This window comes from Salvelinus namaycush, chromosome 33, assembly GCF_016432855.1.
Source record: "Salvelinus namaycush isolate Seneca chromosome 33, SaNama_1.0, whole genome shotgun sequence".
Lineage (NCBI taxonomy): Eukaryota > Metazoa > Chordata > Actinopteri > Salmoniformes > Salmonidae > Salvelinus > Salvelinus namaycush.
In genome coordinates, this window is record NC_052339.1 from 20,398,686 (window position 1) to 20,419,587 (window position 20,902).

Consider the following 20,902-nt stretch of genomic DNA (forward strand, 5'->3'; position numbering starts at 1 on the left):
AGACAACACAACAGTAGTAGGCTGATTACCAACAATGATGAGACAGCCTACAGGGAGGAGATGAGGGCTCTGGGAGTGTGGTGCCAGGAAAATATATATATATTTTTCAATTCTGGCTGCTCTTCTCCTCTGTTTCATCAACAAAACTAAAATAATAACAAATGTGCTGGGGCGAACAGTGGCGTGGTGTCACCTTATGCGGATTTCAGCTTTAAGTCAGGTTTAAGGCACGTAAGTGCGTTCAGATGCTCTCCTTCAATGGCATTATACCACAGAACAGCAATGATAAACGGTCCAGTTTATAACCATTCATGAAAGAGTGATTGTACCGATTGAACACTTCCAGCTCAGAAACAAAAGGCCCAGAAACAAAAGGCTGATATACAGTAGGAGCTGTAAATAACACAACACTAAATAAAAGACAACCTAGAATTCAGTTATTGGAGTTGGCATTTGTCTCCTGTTCAGATTCACTGCCTTCTGTCGCTAGCTAATGATGTCATGGCTCTAAATACCAGTGATTCAATCCATCTAGTAGCTCCTATTGACTCTGTGAAGGCCCAGGCCACGGGTGGTGGCTGGTCATCTGGTTGGCACTATTTGGCCATACTGGAAAAGGACAGGAGAACTGAGTGTTCTCTCTTACCACAAATGAAAACTTATAAAGTATCTTGCCTGCACGATACTGGGACGCTGGAGAAATATCTCAGCCGGGAAGTCCTGCATGATGACGTCACGTAGGAGCTCACACGTGGTCCTCACCAAGTTGTGGTTGTTACTCCTTAGAGAACTGGTAAAAAAAAGAAAGTAGATAATGTAGCTCATTCCAATGACATAAACATAGTTAAACAACTATATTTAAAGTTCTGATGAGACCTACCTCTCATTAGATGACAATATGTGTTGGTCTGTTGTGGTCAAAGCCAACCAGGGAAATGTAGAAAACTTCAGACATCTAACGGAGTTATTCACTGCAAAAAGACATCAGAAATTGGCTAATTTAATTACATTTTTTACCTTTATTTAACCAGGTAGGCCAGTTGAGAACAAGTCCTCATTGACAACTGCGAACCGGCCAAGATAAAGCAAAGCACTGCGACAAAAACAATAGCACAGAGTTCCACGTAAGCAAATATACAGTCAATAACACAATAGAAAAATCTATGTACAGTGTGTGCAAATGTAGAAGAGTAGGGCGGTAAGGAAAAAAACAGGCCATAGAGGCAAAATAATTAGAATTTCCAACACTGGAGTGATAGATGTGCAGATGAAGATGTGTAAGTAGAGATAATGGGGTGCAAAAGAGCAAGAGGATAAGTAACAATATGAGGATTAGGTAGTTGTGTGTGCTATTTACAGATTGGCTGTGTACAGGTACAGCGATCAGGAAGCTACTCTGACAACTGATGCTTAAAGTTAGAGGGGGAGAAAAAAGACTCCAGCTTCAGTGATTTTTGCAATTCGTTCCAGTCATTGGCAGCAGAGAACTAGAAGGAAAGGCAGCCAAAGGAAGTGTTGGCTTTGGGGATGACCAGTGAAATATACCTGCTAGAATATACCTGCTGGAGCGCGTGCTCGGGTGGGTGTTGCTATGGTGACCAGTGAGCTGAGATAAGGCGGGGCTTTACCTAGCATAGACTTAAAGATGACCTGGAGCCAGTGGGTTTGGCAACGAAAATGTAGTGAGGGCCAGCCAACGAGAGCAGTGGTGGGTAGTATATGGGGCTTTGGTGACAAAACAGATGGCACTGTGATGGACTACATCCAGTTTGCTGAGTAGAGTGTTGGAGGCTATTTTGTAAATGACATTGCTAAAGTCAAGGATCGATAGGATAGTCAGTATTACGAGGGTATGTTTGGCAGCATGAGTGAAGGATGCTTTGTTCCGAAATAGGAAGCCGATTCTAGATTTCATTTTGGATTGGAGATGCTTTATGTGAGAGTTTACAGTCTAAACAGACACCTAGGTATTTGTAGTTGTCCACATATTCTAAGTCAGAACCGTCCAGAGTAGTGATGGTGGACGGGCGGGCTGGTAGCAATCGGTTGAAAAGCAGGCACTTAGTTTTACTAGCATTTAAAAGCAGTTGGAGGCCACGGAAGGAGTGTTGTATGGCACTGAAGCTCGTTTGGAGGTTTGATAGCACAGTGTCCAAAGAAGGGCCAGAAGTATACAGAATGGTGTCGTCTGCGTAGAGGTGGATCAGAGAATCACCAGCAGCAAGAGAACATCACTGATATATACAGAGAAAAGAGTCGGCCCGAGAATTGAACCCTGTGGCACCCACATAGAGACTGCCAGAGGTCCGGACAACAGGCCCTCCGATTTTACACACTAAACTCTATCTGAGAAGTAGTTGGTGAACCAGGCGAGGCAGTCATTTGAGAAGCCAAGGCTGTTGAGTCTGCCGATAAGAATGCGTTGATTGACAGAGTCAAAAGCCTTGGCCAGGTCGATGAAGACGGCAGCACAGTACTGTCTTTTATCGATGGCGGTTATGATATCGTTTAGGACCTTGAGCGTGGCTGAGGTGCACCCATGACCAGCTCGGTAACAAGATTGCATAGTGGAGAAGGTACGGTGGGATTCGAAATGGTCGGTGATCTGTTTGCTAACTTGGCTTTCGAAGATTTTAGAAAGGCAGGGCAGGATGGATACAGGTCTATAACAGTTATGGTCTAGTGTCTTCCCCTTTGAAGAGGGGGATGACCATGGCAGCTTTCCAATCTTTGGGGATCTCAGACGATACGAAAGAGGTTGAACAGGCTCGTAATAAGGGTTGCAACAATTTCGGCAGATCATTTTAGAAAGAGAGGGTCCAGATTGTGTAGCCCAGCTGATTTGTAGGGATCCAGATTTTGCAGCTCTTTCAGAACATCAGTTATCTGGATTTGGGTGAAGGAGAAGCGGGGGGGGGGGCTTGGGCAAGTTGCTGCAGGGGGTGCTGAGCTGTTGGCCGGGGTAGGGGTAGCCAGGTGAATAACATGGCCAGCTGTAGAAAAATGCTTATTGAAATGATCGATTATCGTAGATTTATCGATGGTGACAGTATTACCTCGCCTCGGTGCAGTGGGCAGCTGCTCTTATTTTCCATGGTCTTTACAGTGTCCCAAAACTTTTTGGAATTAGTGCTACAGGATCCAAATCTCTGTTTGAAAAAGCTAGCCTTAGCTTTCCTAACTGACTGAGTATATTGGTTCCTGACTTCCCTGAGAAGTTGCATATCACGGGGGCTATTCGATGCTAATGCAGAACGCCACAGGATGTTATTGTGCTGGTCAAGGGCAGTCAAGTCTGGGGTGAACCAAGGGCTATATCTGTTCTTAGCTCTGCATTTTTTGAATGGGGCATTTCCTCACCTTAAGATGGTGAGGAAAACACTTTTATAGAGCAACCAGGCATCCTCCAGTGACGGGATGAGGTCAATATCCTTCCAGGATACCAGGTCGATTAGAAAGGCCTGCTCGGTGGAGTGTTTTAGGGAGCATTTGACAGTGATGAGGGGTGGTTGTTTGACCGCGGACCCATTACGCACGCAGGCAATGAGGCAATGATCACTGAGATCCTGGTTGAACGCAGCAGAGGTGTATTTAGAGGGCAAGTTGGTCAGGATGATATCTAAGAGGGTGCCCATGGTTACGGATTTAGGGTTGTACCTTTAAGGTTCCTTGATCATTTGTGTGAGATTGAGGGCATCTAGCTTAGATTGTAGGATGGCCGGGGTGTTAAGCATGTCCCAGTTAAGGTCACCTAAGAGAACAAACTCTGAAGATAGATGGAGGGCAATCAATTCACATATGGTGTCCAGGGCACAGCTGGGGGCTGAAGGGAGTCTATAACAAGCGGCAACGGTGAGAGACTTGTTTCTGGAAAGGTGGATTTTTAAAAGTAGAAGCTCGGGCACAGACCTGGATAGTATGACAGAACTCTGCAGGCTATCTCTGCAGTAGATTGTAACTCCGCCCCCTTTGGCAGTTCTATCTTGTCGGAAAATGTTATAGTTAGGGATGGAAATGGCAGGATTTTTGGTGGCCTTTCTAAGCCAGGATTCAGACAAGGCTAGGACATCCGGGTTGGCAGAGTGTGCTAAAGCAGTGAATAAAACAAACTTAGGGAGGCTTCTAATGTTAACATGCATGAAACTAAGGCTTTTACGGTTACAGAATTCAACAAATGAGAGTGCCTGGGGAATGGGAGTGGAGCTAGGCGCTGCAGGGCCTGGGTTAACCTCTACATCACCAGAGGAACAGAGGAGGAGGAGGATAAGGGCACGGCTAAAGGCTATAAGAACTGGTCGTCTATTGCGTTCGGAACAGAGTAAAAGGAGCAGGTTTCTGGGCGCGGAAGAATAGATTCAAGGTATAATGTACAGACAAGGGTATGGTAGGATGTGAGTACAGTGGAGGTAAACCTAGGCATTGAGTGACGATGAGAGAGGTTTTGTCTCTAGAAGCACCATTTAAGCCAGGTGAGGTCACCGCATGTGTGGGGGGTGGAACAAAAGGGCTAGCTAAGGCATATTGAGCAGGGCTGGAGGCTCAAAACAGCAATAGACAAGGCATATTGACATTAGGGAGAGGCATGTGTAGCCGAGTGATCATAGGGTCCAGTGAGTAGCTAGGCGATTCAGACAGCTAGCGGGCCGAGGCTAGCAAATGGGACTCCAGGGGACGTCGCAACGGAAGAGCCTGTTGAAACCCCCTCGGACGGTTACGTCGACAGACCAGTTGTGATGGATCGGGGGGGCTCCGTGTCGGCAGTAAAAGGGTCCAGGCCAATTGGCAAAATAGGTATTGTAGCCCAAGAATTGGCTGATGGACCTCTTTTGCTAGCCGGGAGATGGGCCTATCTCCAGGCTAGCTCCAGGCTAACTGGTGCTTGCTTCAGGACAGAGACGTTAGCCAGTAGGCACTCGGATAGCTAGCTGCGATGATCTGGTGTAAAGGTTCAGAGCTTGCGGTAGGAATCCGGAAATGTGGTAGAGAAAAAGCAGTCCGATATGCTCTGGGATGATATCGCGCTGTGCAGACTGGCAGGAATTGACCGGGCTGAGGCTGGCTGATGTCCGAGTTAACAGTGATGACTGCTAGCAGTGGCTAACTGACTACTAGCTGCTGATAGGGGTTCCGGTTCTAAAGTGTAAAAAAATAGCAGATCCGTACCACATTGGGTGAGGCGGGTTGCAGGAGAGTATGTTCAGTCCGTAGATGGAAATTGAGATTAAAAATATAGAAATATATACAAAGAAAATAATATATGCATGGGACGGGACAAAACAGATGTCCGACTGCTACGCCATCTTGGAACGAATAGCAATGTAATATAAATTTGTAACGAATCCTTTTAACCAAATAACATAATTGATAGAAAAAATGTAGGCTATTACCAATCAGATGAAAAATGCAAGCATATTACTTATTTGCGGAAACACAAGAAAAATCCATGTGAAATGCTAAAACATTTGATTATTTTCAGAGAATAAAAAAATACATAATACACATTTGAAAATAGTGTCCTGGGGTAGGTTGGAGTTGGGTTCTTTGGTCTAGCTTTAAGTTTTTTCATGACACGTAATAATAATCTCAGCCTCCCCAGACAGGAATACATCAGTCTGCAATGCACCTGCAAACACTGAAAGCACCCGACAAGTTTTTCTTTATAGAGGTGCAAAAATCAAAGCAAAAACACAAATCCTGTCTCACATTTCTATTACATTGCTAGGTGCTTTCAGTGTTAAAAGTATTAAAATACAATAACTCATGTACATAAACACTGTACAATACAGGGCTTTACGCTGACATTTTTTTGCAAGGAGTTCATGAATAAAAGGTTTTTGGAGTGCAATGTACCCTGAAATATGAGTCACTTAGGTGAGACAAATGTTCAGCTGCCCATTTAAGGGTGTGAGGTTGCTATGGTAACAGTGGAGAATCTCAGATGACAGCAGTTGCATAAAGGGCAAACTAACATTGGAAAAAAAACTAGCGTGTGAACAAAACGATGTAAATAGCTAAGAAACACGAGGGCAAAGTCAAACTTTAGTAGACGTTCTGGTAAATCCGACCAATTTATATGCCTGTGCGCTTGTAAAAAACGTATCACAGTGTGCACAGCCCCCTAGCTTGTGGCGTAGAGAGATGACAGAGCCTGCCTACGAAACACTTACTCTGATATGACCTATCTGACATCACGCTCAAAACTCTTTGTTTGATATTATTTTTGTAGGACCCGTACTGATGCATTCTGTGCACAGTCAATGATTTCCATATGAGAATCAGACCCACCAAAAAAAAATGTTTTTATTCAGATCTACACGATTCACATGGATGGCCTATTTTGAGATTAAAATGGTGAATATCCCCGAAAAGCGACAAGTTTGCATAACTGTATATGGATGAGGTAAAATACCTGCTATCCTCTGTGGTGGAACATCAATGTGACTCGGCCTCTTTGTCTGGAAATAGCCCACCGCTGGAGAGTCCTCTTCTAGGGGAACTACAACAGCAGCATAATATCAGCATAAAACCATTACTTAAAAACACTGCATATAATATTCTATCCATAGAAATAGAATGAATAGAACGGGCTTGGAAGCTCTAACTCTAGCAATTTGACTGGTAAACTCAAGGGTGCACTCGCAATACGATAATTTCCATGGTAATTTGGAATGTTCTATTAACTGATGCGGGATTGCCATGGTAATGTAGAATGTTCATTCAAATTATGCTAACTGATGTGCCTCATGCAATGGAATGTATTTTTTGGGATGTCAGTTGAGTTGACTCTAACAAATCACAGCACAGATTGAAGGGTACACTTCCTGCTGTTACGTCCAGGCATGGGTCTAGGATGAAAAAAATACAGGTTAAGACAATGTAATGATTCCATGTGGCTGATTTAGAAACTAAACAAATGCATGGGACCAGTGCCATTGATAACCACTAGCGCCGTTGCTAACTAGCAACGCTGGTCCCATATTTGCAAAGTTATGGGATATTAGAATTGTGTTGTACACTCATAATGGCTGCCATTCCACCCATTATGCCATCATTGACTTGAATGGGGACAACCATTCTATTCATTCTAATTCTATAATTCCATCTCTTTGATACATACCTGCAGTAGTGGTGTTCTGTAACTGGTGTATATTAGAATAGATGTTTGGACAAGCAGGAAGTAGCTCTGGAAGCTGAAACAGCAGGTCGAAGATGCCGTCGATGATGGCCCGTAACCATGGCTCTACGTTGGGGGAGAGTTGGGTGAGGAACTCCACTGCCCCGACATCTCTCAGCATCTGGGCTGCAGTAGGGTGCTATGAAGACAAAAATACATAATACATGTGTTCCTAAAGAGCAGTTTATACAGACATGCAGTCCACAGGTATACTTTAAAAACATGTTAAATTGATTCAACATGACATTACTCTCCCTATATATTGTAATGAAACAGCAGGGAGCAGGTCTCGAACCCTCGACCTTCTAGCCCGAAGTCCTGCGCGCTATCGACTGTGCCGCAAAAGCATGCTCCAGCGGCAGAGTCGATTTCCGCGCTCATAAACGCAGGGTCGTTACAATATGTTCTAATCATTTTTGTAAGATGCAAGGATGCAACAGGTTGCTTGTCAAAGGCTAATCAATCATAATAGCATCAGTATGTACTCTAGTTTAGCTAGTTATCAGACTAGGTTGTGGTCATGAGGACCAGTTTTGGTACCTTGGACAGAGTACTGATCAGCTGCAGGACCTCCTCTTGCATTGGCACCTCGGGGAAGTTAAACCACTCCAGCAGGTAAACAAACAGCATCTTCTCCTGGACCAGGTCAGAGACAGAGAGGAGAGAGTGGTCTAGCTTACAAATTATGCTCTTCAATGCTCGGACTCTGATCTCTGCCAAGGAGTGACCTGTTGAAAACAAGACCACCGTGAAGTAGGTAAATCGTGGAGTTGAGTTTACCGTTAGTCAGCTAACTAAGCTAACTAGTGGTTAGCTAACGTTATCTAGCTTGGTATTTTCCCTCAATATAAAATAAAATGTAGTTAGCTAGATATTGGATGAATGTGCATTAGTAGCAACAACTACTGACTGTTGTTAGCACTATCCAGCACTATCAAGAAGAATGGCATCAAGGCATATTAGCTAACGTTAGCTAACAACAAAAATAACAGCGACACAACCAAGCAACTTTTGTAGTTAGTTGGGTACAGTAACGTTATTTGACTTACCAATCTTCTTTATAAGCGGAGATAACTCCATGACCGATGGCTGCAACCCGTGTGTTTTGCAACAAAAATAAAACGTGACAACAAAGGGCAGCTATATATTTATTTTCAGTCGTTAAATGTCTGTCTACTAACGTTAACATCGTTGTACGTCTGCCCGGGGTTTGCTTTCAACGAGCGCGCCAACGTCACACACTTCCTGGTATGGAAACATGGGGTGCATTCAATGAACCAACTTGTATGAAATTTGTATTTAGCAACATACGTTTTTTTGTTCTTCCTACATCGACTGAGCATTTATATATAGTTCAATCGCGTTATTTGCATTTTGAGTTTTAATTTAGACGTTTTGAAACATTTAAATACCATGACTCTAACTACGATTTAAACATATCTGATAACCATGTGCTCTTTTTAGTTATCAACTTCACTTAAAATTGAAATCCATGCAAAGGGAAGAGAACTGATGCTGCTACTTCGCTCTCTAACCAAGGACAGGTGCAAGAATTGAGGAGCAAACCGAAGTAAAGGTGAATGTCATTCAGCAACTCTTGGAGGATAGTGTAACCAACATGTTTCAATTTCTGCCCTTCCTCATAATCTGCTACTTATTTAACCAATCACACCATGCTGTTTTATATTCCCGTGACTGGTCCCTGCTGAGTTTATAGAGGGCCAATCTGAAATGTATAATAAACCTCTAACATTTTTCCATCTATAATTTCAAATCGGATGAAGGCCAAGGAACGAAATGCGTTGGTTTTACTTTTAACAATAAAGAAGCAGTTTTATCAAGTTAACTTCCACTGTGATCCAAGTTGCTTAAGGTGGCCCTAAGGGGCAAACCAGCTGAATGCCTTCTTCACATCTTTGAAATCCAACCAGCTATCAAGAAAGGTAAGTTTGAACAGCTCTCCTGTGCTTCTCAAGTCAAGGTCAATTCAATGGTGGCCTTACCATTAGGCAGAGAGGCAATTGCCTCTGGCCTCACATCATCAAGGAGCCTCATGAGCTGGGCATAATTAAACAAAAATAATAATAATAATTTCTCTGCATGCTCCGCTTGAGGCATAATAAATACATAATAAATAAAAAAATTAAAACATCCAAATCTGTGCTTGAGATATCATTTTTTTTGCATTGGCATTTAAATCCATCGCATCCGGCAATGTCGGCCTACAGTGGGTGGCCGAGCTACAGCTGTGTTTGTTAGACCAGGAGAATTCCAGAAAATTGGTATTTTACAAAAAGTCTGTAGTAGTCCGAGTAGTTTGGGCTACCACGCTAATATGACTCCTCTATGGAAAGATGAGACTCTCACGAACACAAGTGTCACGGGACTCTTCTGAAGGTAACCCGGTACCGGGCAGAAAAATGAATGGATGTAAAAGGTATATTCCACGGTAAAAATATATATTTATTTTCCCGAGCTTTCTTATATCCCTCAGATATAGGACAGACACTTCAAAACATACTTATTTTAGGGGGAAAAATGGGACTGTCTGTTTTTCCATTTATGAATCTGTTATTCATTGTGTTTCTATGGGCCAAAAGCAGTACATTTATTGTTTCATCCAATAATTGTTATACCTACAGGGGTCCTAAATAAAATGGCTAAAGGATCTGAAAATAATTCCAGATGTTAGCTTAGTACAAACCCAGCCCCAGGCCCTTACACTCTAGGGGGATACAATACGCATGTCTTTAGTAAAAAGACAGGTGCTGCTGATAATAGGCAAAGGACATGTACGTGTAGCCCATGTATCAGATGCTGTCTGGCCAAAAAGATGATAACATGTCCTACTGTTTTTGGCCTGACAGCATCAGATACATGGGCTACATATAGTCGCTGTTATGCTCGCTCGGATGCTTTCTCCGGTGAGATAGTTTCAGCCCCTTCAAGTTTAAAGTTTTAATGTCACGTGCACAAGTACAGTGAAATGCCTTTCTTGTAAGCTCCAAACCCAACAATGAAGTGATCAATATCAATGTAGCACAAAAAAACATAAGGTGGAACAAAAGCACAGTAAATATAAACAAGAAATAAGAACACGAGAAAATAAGAAGCTATCTACAGGGTCAGTTCCAATACCATATTTAAAATGTGCAGGGATACTGGAGTGATAGAGTTATCTGTGTATTGGGGTAAGGTGACTAGTCATCAGGGTATATGAAAAATAGAGTAGCAGCAGGGTAATGATGATTGTCAGTGTGTGTAGAGTCAGTATAAATATCTGTTGGAGTGTCATTGTGTGTGAGTGTGCATAGAGACTGTCTGTATAGCCATTCTGTTAACTACACTGAACAAAAATATAAACGTGGCATGTAAAGTGTTGGTCCCATGTTTCATTAGCTGAAATAAAAGTTCCCAGAAATTCTCCTTATGCACAAAAACCTTATTTCTCTCAAAATGTGTTTACATCCCTTTAGTGAGCATTTCTCCTTTGCCAAGATAATCCATCCACCTCACAGATGTAGCATTTAAAGAAGCTGATTTAACAGCCTGTTCATTACACAGGTGCACCTTGTGCTGGAGACAATAAAAGGCCATTAAAATGTGCTGTTTTGTCACACAACACAATGCCACAAGTTTTGAGGGTGTGTGCAATTGGCATGATGACTGCCAGAATGTCTGCCAGAGCTGTTGCCAGAGAATTTAATGTTAATCTCTCAACCATAAGTCGCCTCCAACGTCGTTTTTGAGAATTTGGCAGTAAGTCCAACCAGCCTCACAACGCAGACCACATGTATAGCGCCATGTGGGCGAGTGATTTGCTGATCAGCGTTGGTGGGGGTGGGGTTAGGGTATGGGCAGGCATAAGCTACGAACAACAAACATAATTGCATTTTATCGATGGCAATTGGAATGCACTAAGATACCACAACGAGATCCTGAGGCCCATTGTCGTGCCATTCATCCGCCGCCATCACCTCATGTTTCAGCATGATAATGCACTGCCCCATGTCGCAATGATCTGTACACAATTCCTGAAAGCTGAAAATGTCCCAGTTCTTCCATGGCCTGCATACTCATCAGAACTGTCACCCATTGAGCATGTTTGGGATGCTCTGGATACACCTGTACGACAGCATGTTCCAGTTCCCGCCAATATCCAGCAACTTTGCACAGCCATTGAAGGGGAGTAAGACAGGCCACAATCAACAGCCTGATCAACTTTATGCGACGGAGATGTGTTGCGCACAGTATTTGGTGGTCACACCAAATATAGACTGATCCATTTTATTTTATTCCATTCATTTTATTATCCACGCCCCTACCTTTTTTAAAGTATCTGTGACCAACAGATGCATATCTGTATTCCCAGCCATGTGAAATACATATATTAGGGCCTAATGAATTTATTGACTGATTGACTGATTTCTGATTTCCTTATATGAGCTGTGACTCAGTAAAATCTTTGAAATTGTTCCATGTTACGTTTATATTTTTGTTCAGTATATTTAGCAGTGATATGGCTTGGGGATAGAAGCTGTTCAGGAGCCTGTTGGTGTCAGACTTGATGCACTGGTACCGCCTGCCGTGCTGAAGCAGAGAGAACAGTGTATGGCTTGGGTGGCTGGAGTCTTTAAAGATTTTCCAGGCCTTCCTTTCACACCGCCTGATATAGAGGTCCTGGATGGCAGGGAGCTCGACCCCAGTGATGTACTGGGCTGTCCGCACCACCCTCTGTAGCGGTCGAGGGCGGTGCTGTTGCCATACCAAGCAGTGATGCAACCAGTCAAGATGCTCTCAGTGGTGCAGCTCTATAACTTTTTGAGGATTTGAGGGCCAATGCCTAACCTTTTCAATCTCTGGAGGGGCTTGGGAATTGAAGGAAAGTTGGCGGTGCTTTAATTATTTTTGAATTAACGTGATTGACAATCAGATAAACATCATGAATGGTTGTGTTCATGGCACATAAATGGCACATTTGTTCTGTTAAATTGCATGTCTTTTCATATAAATCCCATAAAAAAATGTGGAGGGGGGGGCTCATGCTGGCCTCTGCCTGGGCCCTCCAAATCACTAAGTCCACCCCTGGGTCAATTATACATCTCCAGTCTGGAATGATTGAGGGGTTCTTATAGCTTGTCAGTGTGTGTTTGTGTGCACATTTTCCATGACCAAGCTGATGTGTTTGCATACACAGCAAAATCTGATATTTTGGGAATCCCAAAGGAAATGGTGTATTGATTAATTCAAATAACAAAACTGTCATTCTAAGTTATGTATTCACACTTCAATTTAATGCTGGCATTGCAGGTCTGTTCAATTATAGACCTATAGCCTAGGTCCTTTTCTTCATATGGTGGTATAGTTCTATCATACATGTAAGCCTATCATCATTGGGGTTAGGAATTGTTATTCTTTCATAACTTTAAAAAAATGAATATGTCCACATCTCATCCTTTCTGGTAAAATGGTTAATGAGCAGTATTTCTACACTGGTCTTTCGCCAGATAAAAATGTAAATGTCCATTCCATCAATACTCCTTTGACATCTTAATGAGGGTTAAAAGGTTAAATTAAAAAAATGAGGGTCATACTTTTACTCTCATGTGCATTAGAAATGTAAACACAGTCTTGAAATGTAAAGATAGTCCTCTGACCAAGGATGGTCAATATTTAAAGAAGCATTTCAAAATCAGAGAAACCATTTTTCATTTATGCCACATAGTGAAGTTTTAAGACCCCCCAAATGATCTTGTCATTCAATTAATCTCATATCCAACATCATCAGTTTGCCAAAGAATCAAAGTAGATGTGCGCAGCCTCTCCAAACAAATGTAGGCCTAATTTCTTAGCTGTGCTGTCTGTATAAATCCAATTGCTCGAGATCTCACACTTGAGAGATGATGCGGATATTTGATCAATCAGGAGGGTGATAATTAAAAACTTAGCATAATGATAATTTGACGTGATAATAATATAATCACAATATAATACTTGAGAAACCTACAGGGTTCTGAGTGCTTTTGAAAGTGCATTTTAATTTTTATGTGATCTTCTTACACAGAACAGAAGATCTAGGCCCTACTTTCTCTTTTTGACTTGGCTGAAGTGTCTCCAATTTTGTTTCCCAAGCCTTCTCTCTATAGTAGTTGTTGTTGTGGTGAAAACCTGTTCTATCAATCCACATTCTACTGGGGATCCTTGAAACCTAGACACTCAACAGTCTCAACAGTCTCTTCAGTCCATGTCAGTCCAACTGTTGAAAGAAAACATCCAATCCATCAGCATAAAGACAGTTGAGAGTAGATGCTGCAGGAGCTTCAAACACACAATATGTTTACACTTAACTGATGTTCAATACCTCAGCTCTAAGATATTTCAAAGGACATGATGGTGAAAGTATTTTGAGGGGGTTTCTTCACCCAGAAGAGAGGGGGGTTCTCTTTATCTGGATGTAAAATAGCCAGACTGTGTGTTGTCTGTGATGACTGAGGCTGGTGTTTCAATGTTTCACCTTGCGCACCTTCCCCTGTTTTGCAGCCTGTCTGTGTCTCTTAGATCAGTCATTCACATTAGTAGTGCAGGGAGCAAAACGTCACTTCAAATAAATGAGAACAGTGCCGTTGTGTGAGTCATCTGCCCTGTCTCTCACTGTGTCTCGTGGTTGTGATCACCCCCCTTTTGGTCCTTAATGTTAAAGTCTGCTGACTCATTCCCCCACAGCCTGATGTACAATCAGTCGCATTTGGCTCTTAACAGATTGAGACATGTGCAGTGATTTGTGTGTTCAGTTTTCCAATGGTTGTCGGTCTGGCTTTTTACTGTACTTTTTACATTACCCATTTCAGGTAGATTTCCTTCGCATTTAAGCTACCGTACAATTACTGTGGCATGGTTGGTATCAGCATTGGTCCATATCAGGGCATCCCTCAGAGTAAATGTGTAATTTGAATCTGCCCAGCTAACACATTTGGTTCCTTGGAAGTTTTGGGAACATATGTTTTTGGTTTCACATTTTTTATGTGAACAAACCCAGCTAGCACATTTCGTTTCTTGGAAGTTGTGGGAACGTACATTTTTGGTTTCCCATTGATTCTGGTAACAAAGCCATACGTTTCCTGGCCGCTAAAATGGAAAGGTTTTTGAACGTTAGGTTGCAGGGAGGTTCTGAGAACCTAAAGGTTTTCCTGGGAGGTTTTATTAACATTCTGAGAATGGAAATTATAGGTTATTTGAAGGTAATTAAATAATGTTCTGAGAACATGTTTCAATAAGACTTTTAATAACACTGCTAGCTTAGTTTGGGTTAACTGTTTTGAATTCCAAGCACAGATAAGACACATGGAAATTAATTTGCTTAGGCATTAATCAAGGAGCGGCAGCGTAGCCTAGTGGTTAGAGCGTTGGATTAGTAACCGAAAGGTTGCAAGGTACAAATCTGTCATTCTGCCCCTGAACAAGGCAGTTAACCCACTGTTCCTAAGCCGTCATTGAAAATAAGAATTTGTTCTTAACTGACTTGCCTAGTTAAATAAAGGTAAATAATAATAAATAAGGAAACACATTTCTTTTTTATTGTGACAAGGCGTCATTGACATTCAAACCTATGATCTTCTGTTCTTTATCCATGGAATTAGTCCACTGTGCCATCCAGGATGAAGCTAGCATGCCATGTTTTTTTAACTCATACAAAGCTGTTCATTTTAGTCTATTCAAATAGAGCCCATTTCAAAAGTAACAAGCACTCATTAAGATCAGGTGTGGCCAATTAGTGGGCACTGCCAACACCCCAGAACACACTTAACAAGACAGAAGATAGTGTTTTGTTGATGCTGAGAATGGAATGTATATTTTTCTAAATAACCTCCTTAGAACGTTCTCTGAACGTTACTAAAGGTTTCTTGTTTTTTATGGAAAGTTTTCTGAACTTTTTGAGAACATTCCCAATGCCAAACCACTTGGAGAACCTTCCTAGAACTGTACCAAATTAATTAAATGTAACCATGTTTGAATTTTTAAGAAGAATTCAGTTAAAGTAATGAAATACCAAGAAAATAAATGTTTTTTTACAAGTTCCTTAAATGTGCTGAGAATGTTTCGAAGCCAAGCAACTGTCCTGCACGAGTCCCCCTGCACGAGTTCCAGAATGTTGTTGGAAGGACAACCACAATCTCACCAAGCTCTATGAAACCATGACCATATGGTTGCCTCTAATGTATAGGCTACATACGTTTATCTATTTACAGACTCTCCAGATTCCAACAACAAGAGATACTGCAGCAGCTCTAGAACACCCTCCAGCAGTTGGCAATGTAGCCCACTACAGAGATTGGTTATCGGTCATGACTGACTGACTGAAGCTCAATAACCTCAGGCTATGGATATGTGACACTATATAGATACAGGCCAAATTACAAAGACAGGTGGGTAACCCTTTGATGGTAGACTCCCGTTCCCATCTGGTGTAGGCATCAGGTTAAGCCTTAACCATAAACATGACAGGCGTGAAGTCTATGTGATGAAAAGGTGGACATGTTTGTTTTGTGTTCACATGTAGCACTGAGCGGACATGCTTTTGATGTGTCGGCTCATCAAAGTGTAGTATATAGGGTTGCAAAGGAAGGGTATGTTACAGGTAACTTTCAGAAGTTTACCAGTAAACTACTGGAATTTTGGAAATATTCAAGGATTTCATGGAATTTTCAGAACATGTAAAATATATAAAATTATAAAATATGATGATTTTAATGTACAAAATAGAATGACAAAGCTGTACAACATTACCCTAAATATAACCCATTAACTTAGTGAGTATTTTCACAACATTTAGAGAATGTTCTCAGAATGTTATTTAATTACCTTCAAGGAAAACATTCTGGGAGCTACAGTAAAACATTCTCATAACCTCCCTGCAACCTAAAAATGTTTGTTCTCCGAACATTTAAAAAACGTTCAGTTTTACCCGTCAGGAAACTTATGGCTTCATTCCAAGAACCAATGAGAAACCAAAAGCTGTGATGTGTTGCTTTGCACAAGTTTTTGCCTCCAGCTGTTGTCAACTCATGTTGACTTGGTGGTTACAATATTGTCTTGCTGATAGAGCTATGTACACAAACTCTTGGGGATATGCAAATAGAATAAACACATACAGTAATACGTAGCCCTACACATACTGTACACATCCTAAAGCCAATACAATATAATGTTGGGAAAATATTCTGTTTTGGGAGTTTTGAGTATGAGGGCAAATTGTGTAATGCTTGGGCCTGTATTAATTCGGCACATTAATCTGAACATCAGAATTGTAATTAAACATATGGCAATAGGAAACCAAGTGTTAGGTCTACAATTAATAATACGTTGTGACAGTCATGCTTCAAGAGATATCTCACTCTGACTAGTGTGTGTTACAAGCTTATAAGGAAACATGGATGATATTTTCATCCCCTTTTTCTTCACTGGCCATATTTACATTCAGCTCCTGTCTTACTATAGCTGACTCATTACATGCAGTGTGGATACAGCTGTTGAAAGTGTAATTAATGCACAATCCTCCAAGACCTCTTACAACTTATCCCAGAGGAGAGCTGGGGCGACTTGAAGGACTGATTTAGCCCAGGATCACCCTCTGAATCCCAAACAACCAGCAGAACTGCTCTCGTCGGCTGGAAAAACATAAATGGTTCTATAGACCAAGAAGTAAGCCTAAAAAGGTAAACATTAACCATTCCATAAATGTCCCTAGCTGCCGAGAGAGAGGAGGGAGAGAGAGAGAGGGCTTTCATTAATTCAATTTGTTTCTGTAAGGGACGATTATAGTGTGACCTTTGCAGGATCCATCAGAGAAGAGAAGAGAAGAGAGGGAGTGGGGGCAGGCACCGGCATTGTGCACAATCGAACCCCTGTGTTATTCTTCAGTAATTTCTGAAACAAAAACCCAAGTGGTCCCATCGGCTCTGTCACTGCTTGACATGCCTGCTGTACCCATCTTCTGCTCTGCTGCAAAGTGTCGAGGATATGAAGGTGGGCACCTTGGGACCTCCAACAAACCCCCTCGGCGGAGCAGTCAAGTCGAAGGACTGAGTAAAGCTGAAGGATGCCACAGACATATTGAGCAAATAATTTATGGCTGATACAGCTTTCATTTGGAATTAAGAGGAGAAAAGGAACAAGAACCTGCCCCCTGTGTAGAAGTATCTCATTAAAAGACAGGTTTCCCTGGTTGTCGAATGTTTCGACTTGACATTTTCTTTTTCACTTCTTGTGCCTATACATAAATTCAAATCCTGCAGAAATATTGATCTTGTATCGCTTGTAGTAGACATGAAAATTCCCCCTACGCCCCTTTACCTGGTACCCTGCAGTGCTATTCAGCCAATAATCCTGTTGATTTTTAATTTCTCATCAAATTATGATAGTGGTAACATCATTTATTGATATCTTCAGAATTAATTTGATACAAAAGACTACCTTTTGACCCAGTTATAACATAAATCATTTTAAAAAACTGATTGATTTCTCTGGAATAAATGTAACACTCTACTTTTTGGCTCATAGCAACATATTTACTCATTCTGCCATGAAGTAAATAGCCCATCACTAGAGAAAAACTTTGTTTGTCAGGTCTAATTTGGCTTGTAAAAACATTGCACTCTCGTCTGCTACTGCCAGTGTCCTTGGCTTTTGCTCACACACACACACACACACACACACACACACACACACACACACACACACACACACACACACACACACACACACACACACACACACACACACACACACACACACACACACACACACACACACACACACACACACACACCTCCCTCTCTGCCCATATAAAGCTTAGGCAGCTTGATCAGCCCTAATAGGGTTCAGTAATTAGTGTGTTTGCATAGGGCCTGTCTGCACACAGCAGTCCCCTAAGCAGGTCTGCCATGGCATACCTTCTATGAGCTTGACAGTTTAACAGTGCCGAAAAAACAAAATATAACACACAGTGTATGGTCCAAATTAGGCCAGCAGCAGTAAACACAATTAGAGCCACTTTAAAACAATGCTGACACTAATTAGGCAACCAATGAATAATTTCAGAGTTCAAGTTTTAGCTGGTAGCTCCGATACAAAGTAACTCAGAACACAGTTTGGAAAGATTGGACAGCCCAATAGTATGTTTTTTCCAGAATACAAATTAGGATGCTCTTACTAGAATAATTTGCCAAGTAACACTGCTTTAAGGAAAATCAATAGAGTCAGTTTGTCGGGTAACAGAAAATGGAATCATAATATTGGCATGGAAATTATTATGACAAGTTGTAACATCCTTTAGGGCTTGGCATTTGAATGGGCTTATGATGTGCCTTCTGAGAGCCTGAAAAAACCAAACAGAATGGTAGAGGTGAACGCAACAGGCAATAGAACCAAACAGTCAACCCTAACAAAAAAAAATATTATATGACATTTTCAATGCTTTTTTTTCTCTAGTGTGTGTGTATGTGTCTCTGTGTGTGTGTGTGTGATTTTGGTTTTACAATCCTTGTGGGGACCCTTTTAAGCTTAGGTTTATGGTTACAATTAGGGCCATAGACTGTAAATAGCTAGACAGCCAATGAATGGTACCCAAACTATCTGCACTGACCCTACACACACAAATCCCCCACACATAAAAACACTGTTCTTTATTTTACTCTTATTACATTTTTTAATCAACACTCTTATCCAGAGCGAATTACAGGAGCAATTAGGGTTAAGTGCCGTGCTCAAGAGCACAATGCCAGATTTTTCACCTAGTCAGCTTGGGGATTCAAACCAGAACCTTTCAGTTACTGGCCCAATGCTCTTTACCGCTAGGCTACCTGCCATCCCTATCTATCCTTATGCCTAGTCACTTTACCCTGCCTTCATGTACATACGTACATACATTAACAAAGGTATGTGGACACCTGCTCGTCGAACGTCTCATTCCAAAATCATGGGCATTCCCCACTTTGCTGCTATAACAGCCTCCACTCTTCTGGGAAGGCTTTCCACTAGATGTTGAAACATTGCTGTGGGACTTGCTTCGTTTCAGCCACAAGAGCATTAGTGAGGTCGGCACTGATGTTGGGTGATTAGGCCTGGATCTCAGTCGGCGTTCCAATTCATCCCAAAGGTGTTCAATGGGGTTGAGGTCAGGGCTCTGTGCAGGTCAGTCAAGTTCTTCCACACTGATCTGGACAAACCATTTCTGTATGGACCTCGCTTTGTGGGCGGGTCATTGTCATGCTGAAACAGGAAAGGGCCTTTCCCACAAAGTTGGAAGCACAGAATCGTCTAGAATGTCACTGTATGCTGAAGCGTTAAGATTTTCCTTCACTGAAACTAAGGGCCTAGCCCGAACCATGAAAAACAGCCCCATACCATTATTCCTCCTCCACCAAACTGTACAGTTGGCACTATGCATTCAGGCAGGTATTTTCCTGGCATCCCCCAAACCCAGATTCGTCCGTCGGACTGCCAGATGGGGAAGTGTGATTCATTACTAAGGAGAACATGTTTCCACTGCTCCAGAGTCCAATGTCAGCGAGCTTTACACCACTCCAATCGACGCTTGGCATTGCGCATGGTGATCTTAGGCTTGTGTGCGGCTGCTCTGCCATGGAAACCCATTTCATGAAGCTCCGACGAACAGTTCTTGTGCTGACGTTGCTTCCAGAGGAAGTTTGGAACGTGATAGTGAGTGTTGCAACCAAGGACATGTGTTTTTTACGCACTACGCGATTCAGCACTCTGCGGTCCTGTTCTGAGCTTGTGTGGTCTACCACTTTGCAGCTGAGCCGTTGCTGCTCCTAGACGTTTACACTTCACAATAACAGCGCTTACAGTTGACCGGGGCAGCTCTATCAGGGCAGAAATTTGACAAACTGACTTGTTGGAAAGGTAGCATCCTATGAGGGTGCCAAGTTGAAAGTCACTGAGCTCTTCAGTAAGGCCATCCTACTGCCAATGTTTGTCTATGGAGATTGCATAGCTGTGCACTCGATTTTATACACTTGTCAGCAATGGGTATGGCTGAAATAGCCGAATCCACTAATTTGAAGGGGTGTCCACATACTTTTGTATATATAGTGTACCTCATACCTCTGCATATTGATCTGGTACTGGTACTCCCTGTATATAGCTCCATTCTTGTGTATTTTATTTTATTCCTCTTTATTATTATATTTTTTTTTTACCCTGCATCATTGGGAAAGGTTCGTAAGCAAGCATTTCACTGTAAAGTCTACACTAGTTTTATTCGGCGCATGTGATAAATACAATTTGATTGGATTTGAGGTTTAGGGGTTAGGTTTAGGGTTAGGACTTAGGTGTTTTGGGATAAGGTTAGGGTTAAGGGTTAGGGTTAACTTCAGGGAAAATAGGCTTTTGATTGGGAATCAATTGTTTGGGGTCCCCACAAAGATAGTAAAACAATAATGTGTGTGTGTGTGTGTAAGAAAGAGCTCACGTTAATGCACTACACTACTTTGGAAAAGTCCACCGAACTTGGATGATGCTTTTCAGTTTAAATATCGAATAACATCTCCAGAAAAATAATGTTCAACCCCTGTGCACAAACACAAACTGAATTCAGTGAACGCTTGACTGCTGAGTTCATATGGTGCGCCAAGCTGAGCTTTGAGCCTCTGCTCCCCTCAGAAGACAGTGCTGTCATTGTGTGTGTGTGAAAGGGGCAACTTTGTGCCT

The 20,902-nt window shown here is 42.0% G+C and overlaps 1 protein-coding gene across 1 annotated transcript in view; it reads right to left on the minus strand.

Moving 5' to 3' along the window:
- LOC120027804 (rotatin-like) overlaps nucleotides 1-8,359 on the minus strand; it is a 61,496-nt gene extending 53,137 nt beyond the window's left edge. Inside the window, exons 1-6 of the mRNA XM_038972844.1 lie at nucleotides 8,224-8,359; nucleotides 7,715-7,902; nucleotides 7,118-7,313; nucleotides 6,410-6,496; nucleotides 881-971; nucleotides 676-790 (exon numbers count right to left, since the gene is read on the minus strand). Coding sequence (XP_038828772.1) covers nucleotides 676-790; nucleotides 881-971; nucleotides 6,410-6,496; nucleotides 7,118-7,313; nucleotides 7,715-7,902; nucleotides 8,224-8,254 — 708 coding nt within the window. The 5' untranslated portion in view covers nucleotides 8,255-8,359. The remainder of the gene's footprint in view (nucleotides 1-675; nucleotides 791-880; nucleotides 972-6,409; nucleotides 6,497-7,117; nucleotides 7,314-7,714; nucleotides 7,903-8,223) is intronic.
- Between the last annotated feature and the right edge of the window lie 12,543 nt (nucleotides 8,360-20,902).